The sequence below is a fragment of the Tupaia chinensis genome, unplaced genomic scaffold (genome assembly GCF_000334495.1).
Source record: "Tupaia chinensis unplaced genomic scaffold, TupChi_1.0 Scaffold000078_1, whole genome shotgun sequence".
NCBI classification, from domain to species: Eukaryota; Metazoa; Chordata; class Mammalia; order Scandentia; family Tupaiidae; genus Tupaia; species Tupaia belangeri.
In genome coordinates this window covers 635,781-640,714 of record NW_006159539.1, presented here as the reverse complement: position 1 = coordinate 640,714, position 4,934 = coordinate 635,781, and the positions used below count along the sequence as shown (strand labels likewise).

The following is a 4,934-nucleotide window of genomic DNA, read 5'->3' as shown; positions in this document are numbered from 1 at the left end:
CCTGCTGAAATGCAAATGGCACCTGCAGGACAGTGCCAAACCTAGACCTTCTAGCATATCCCACCTGCAAGAGCAGGTAATACCTCTCTTCTGTCCTCCGTCCCTCCCCAGATGCCACCACACTGGAGGAGGGCATCTCTCTTCTCTATTTATTTATTTTTAGGTTTTTGCCTGAGAGCGCATATGCTTACCAGGGAGGAGAGAGACGGAGAGAGAAAGTGAGAAATCACTGCCCAGGGGGATGGCCACACTGCAGTTCTTTCTCTTCATTCTCCTCTCTGGATTTTGGGCATGCATGTACAAGCACCCAGCTTGAATTCTTTTTCTTTTTCTTTTTAAAATAATTTATTCATTTATTTTAATTTGAGCAGAGAAAGACACAGAGAGAGAGAGGGAAAGTGAGAAAACAAGCCACTAGGTCTGGGACTCGAACTACGGTCAGCCATGTGGGAGTCCAGAGCCCTAACCACCACGCTGGCTTCTCCCAGTGTGATTTTCAAGCCATCAGGTCCAGGATGCAAACCCTGATCAGCCATGTGGGAACCCACTATCTTAACCACCACACCACCTGCTGGCCCCTCTTATTTTATTTTATTTTATTTTATTTTATTTTATTTTATTTTATTTTATAGCATGGGACAGTCTTTATGTATTTGTTTTTAGTTTTTGCCAGAGATGGGGAACTGAGAAACCACCTTCTGTATAGAGTCTTGCTTGTATCTTGATCCCCCTGCCTCAGCCTCCCGAGTGGCTGGGACTCCATGCACAGGCCTCACTCTTCAGGTTGCCCAGGACTCAATTCTACCCTTCCCATGTGGCCTCAGCCTGCTGAGTAGCAGCTGCATTCCCTCAGCTAGGCCGTGCTTGCTTTTGATTATATCTCAAAACACCTTCTGTAAGAAAAGCGAAGAGGATGGACAGTCAGCTCTTCAGTTTTGTCAGAGTACCTAGGAGGCCAGGGTAGCAGGGTCCGTCATAGCTCTTTTCCCCAGTCCAGTGGTTTTTAAACTGTCCCAGGGTCTACTGCAAGCGTGTGAGCAGGAGGGAGTACTCCCCTTAACCAAAAAAAGCTCTGCTTTTATTTTATTCCTATGCCAAGTTCAAAGATTTTTTAAAGTGGTTCGATATTAAGAAATTAAGAAATCTTTTCATTTACTCTACCCGAGTTAAATGAAAAGCCATGAATTAAATGAGAAGGAAATTATCTGATAAAATTCGGCAGTTCACAATTTTTTTTTTAAATTTATGAGGGAGTACCTGTGTACATGTGTACAGGAGTATAGGAAGAGGAGGGAAAGAAAGATGCTTTTAACAGAGTCACCATTGCTGTTCTCTGTCCCAGCCTCCCAGTTAGCTAGAACTTCAGGCACTCACTGCCACACCTGACCAGTGTCAGGTTGGTCCAGGAACCAAACCTAGGACCTTCAGTGCAGCCCCAGCCTCATGCACCAGCACCCTACCACTTGTGCCACTATTGTCTGGGCCAAGATTATTGTTTAAGAAATAGATTTTACTTCTCTTAATAGTTTTTTTAACTAGAGTTCTGGCATATTTAATCTACTATGGAAAATAAAGCAAAAAACCTACTTGAATTCTCTCTCTGCCAAGACAGAAAGTAACCCTATTGCCAAATGGAAACCAGTCCATTTGTTAGAGAGATCTGAGGGGAATTAAGGACAAGATAGCCATGACTGGTTGAAATGCCAGTGGAGCCGAGTGATCACAATGATGTGGGAGTGGCTTTGGGTTAAAAGTTCCGGCATTCCCAGCGTCTATTAATAAAAGATACCTGTATTTCTTTATGTCTCAAACTCTTTTATGACTTCCACTCTTTCAAAAGAATTCCAATGAGACTAAAACCGAATTGAAAGATACTCTGGGGAATGAACTGAATCCGAGCACTTTTGGAGATCATATTAAGTTGCAAGTTGAATTCTGTGTGGGGTAGCAAGCTAAGGAAAAGCGGTTTATGGCGTCTGTCCTGGCTCTCCTGGACAAAGGGGTGGTGAGCTCCACGGAGGAGGGTGCTTTTTTCTTTTTCTTTCTTTTTATTACAAAATTAATGCATGCCTTTTGTTCTGATTTTTTTTCAGCCAGTAAGTAGAGTATGAACAAAAAAATCAAAAGTAGCCGGCATCATCTCCAGGGATAACCACTGTTAGTTATGGAGGACAAGGGTTTTGTGTTTACTTTCATTTATTTAACTTATTGAGAAGAGTTTTAAATAACAAAAAGTAACAAACATAAAACTAGTACAGAGAGCATCCACATCCCCTTCACCAGATGTTCCATGTGAGCACGTGTTACCCGATTCCCTCCTTGCATGTGTAGTCACAGTCGCACACGCTCAGCCTTTCACTCTCGCACACATGTACGTATGCACGCATGCAGCACAGACACACAGGATTTTTTAACCATTTAAGGGTAAGTTAGTACGTATGCACGCATGCAGCACAGACACACACATGCGATTTTTTAACCATTTAAGGGTAAGTTACGTACATCATGGCCCTTACCTCTTATTTCAGCATGTGTTTCCTAAGATCGGAGGCACTGTCTTACGTAACTGTAGCATAATTATCAACTTGGTGATTTTTGTTAACACGATATTGTTACCTAATCTACTGTCCAGCTATTGACCTGACATCATGCCGTACACTTTTCTCCTGCAGTGCTCATTCCAGTCTAGGGTCAGATATTGTGTTTAGCGGTGACCTCCCTTGAGCTGAAATATTTCCATGGCCTTTCCTTTAAGCTGGGATATTTCCATGGCCTTTTTCTTGCCTTTGATAACACTGATATTTTTAAAGAGTACAACCCTCTCTCCCCACCCCACCCTTCCTTTTACTTTCAGCAGAGCAGTCCTCCTTTTGTACTCTTCTGGCATTTCCCCGAGATTAGGTCGCGATTGTGCGTCCTCGGTCAGAATACCACGTGAGCAGTGGCGCGCCCACCTCAGGGCACCGTCAGAAGGGTTCATTTTGCTCACCAGGTACATTTTTCATTCTGCCCCATAATGAAAAAGCAGTTTGTAAGAAGACCTTTTTTAAAAAGACATTTGTAGGGAACCAGCGGTTGGCGTAATGGCTATGTCGCTGGACTCCCACATAGTCGACCGCGGTTCATGTCCCGGACCTGGTGGCTTAAAACTCACGCCGGGCGCGTGTGCGTGCGTGCCCAAGATCCCGGGAGGAGAATGGAGGAGAAGGGATTGCGGCGTGACCATCCCCCCTGGGGGGTGATTTCTCGCTTTCTGTCTCTATGTCTCTCTCTGGCGAGCGCACGCGCCCTACAATGAAAATCTCTCAAAAAAAAAAAAAAGACATTTGTAAAGGTACAAAAATGGCGCTGGTTTGTGGGGCACACGGTGTGACGCCGCAGCACGGCCGTACGGTGCGCACTGCCTCACTCGTGATAATCCGCACACCTGCCTTCTCGCCATGGTCTTGGCTCGCTCTGGGAACGTTCCGGATGTTCCCTGTGCTTAGTTACCTGGAGAGGCACAGCAAGCTGTTGCCGACCGTGCCCTCCCCACGGTATCACACGGCCTGGAAACGGTTCCTCCCTCAGCGTGCAGCTTATTTCTGCTAGTCAGCTTCCCTCTGGCCTCGCTCCCCACACCGCTGCCCCCGATTCCTCCCCAGCCCTTCGCAGTCATGCCTCATCGCTGGGAAGTGCCTGTTCCACATCGATGTTTCCTCCACTGGGGAGGACTGCCTGTCCCACATCGACGTTTCCCCCTAGACTTAACATCCATCTCAGATTTTGGCCTCTTCATAATTACGGTTGCAAAATGATGCCATTTCCAATTCTGATTTGGCCCTTAGCATTCTGATTTAAGCCAGGACCCTCCTCTGCCTCTCCCCTCATTTATGTCTTTATTTATTTGTTTATTATTGGTATAATAAATATCGATCATAGCTACCCATTGGGTTGTCGGGAAAGTCGTGACACATTTTTGCATTAACGTGTCACGACTTTCCCGACAACCCAATATGGTATCTATTGTATGGTGTTACTGCTTTCAGTTTTTTTCTCATGGTGTATAATTTACTACTGAACTGAATTACTTCTGTGTTTGAGTTGTCCCGTACATGGACAGTTGTGTGTCCCCTACATCTGGCTCTTACATGGGACTTAATTTCCCATGTTGTGGTCATTGAGAAGCAATATTTTTGTACTTTCTTATCCCCAGGTCATTGAATGAAAAGGACAAAGCACTAAACAAAATAACCCTGGTAGATCAATGAACTTTGTTTGAATAATTAATAGCACAAAGCAATCAAAGCTTGTAGATCAAGGCTCTCTCCATTTTTAGGTCCATAGGATGAGGTCATTCATTGCACGTTCTTTGTGTCTCCCGGCTCTAGCACTCCACTCTTCAGGCTCTTAAAAGGCTCGTTGATGTATGAGATCACTCCCTCAAAATGAGCTGGAGATAGAGAAACAAAGTGATAGCCCACGCCTTCCCCTGGGAGGGCCCGCGTGTGCCTGTGCAGCGCGGCCTCACGGGGACCCCAGGGGCCGCGTGCTGCTCTGTGCAGGGTGGAGGAATAACCGTAATCATCCTCGTGAATTTTTTATGAGCATGCTCTTAGTAGAACTTGTCTTTATTAAGTTAGAAAAGGCAAAGAGTCATTTAAAAAGTCAGAACCACCTATTTCTTTTATAATTGAGAAGTTTCATCTTATTCATGTGGCTTGTTTTTCTGATCTTCCCATAAAGCATATTTTCCTGTATTCTTTTCTTCCCATGTTCTAGTTGTCCTCTGTTATCTTCAAATAGGTCGTTGGTATTTTACCTGAATAAAGCCTTGGTTTTGTGAAAGTAATCCTGTGTTTCTGCCCTAGCGCTACCTCGACGAAGCAGACAGAGATAAGGAGCGTTACATGAAAGAGCTGGAGCAGTATCAGAAGACGGAGGCCTACAAGGTC

General features: G+C 44.9%; 1 protein-coding gene across 1 annotated transcript in view; it reads left to right on the top strand.

Moving 5' to 3' along the window:
- HMG20A (high mobility group 20A) overlaps positions 1 to 4,934 on the top strand; it is a gene marked incomplete in the record, with an annotated part of 49,012 nt that overhangs the window by 28,938 nt on the left and 15,140 nt on the right. Inside the window, 1 exon segment of the mRNA XM_014584986.2 lies at positions 4,851 to 4,930. Within this exon segment, the coding sequence (XP_014440472.1) occupies positions 4,851 to 4,930 (80 nt within the window).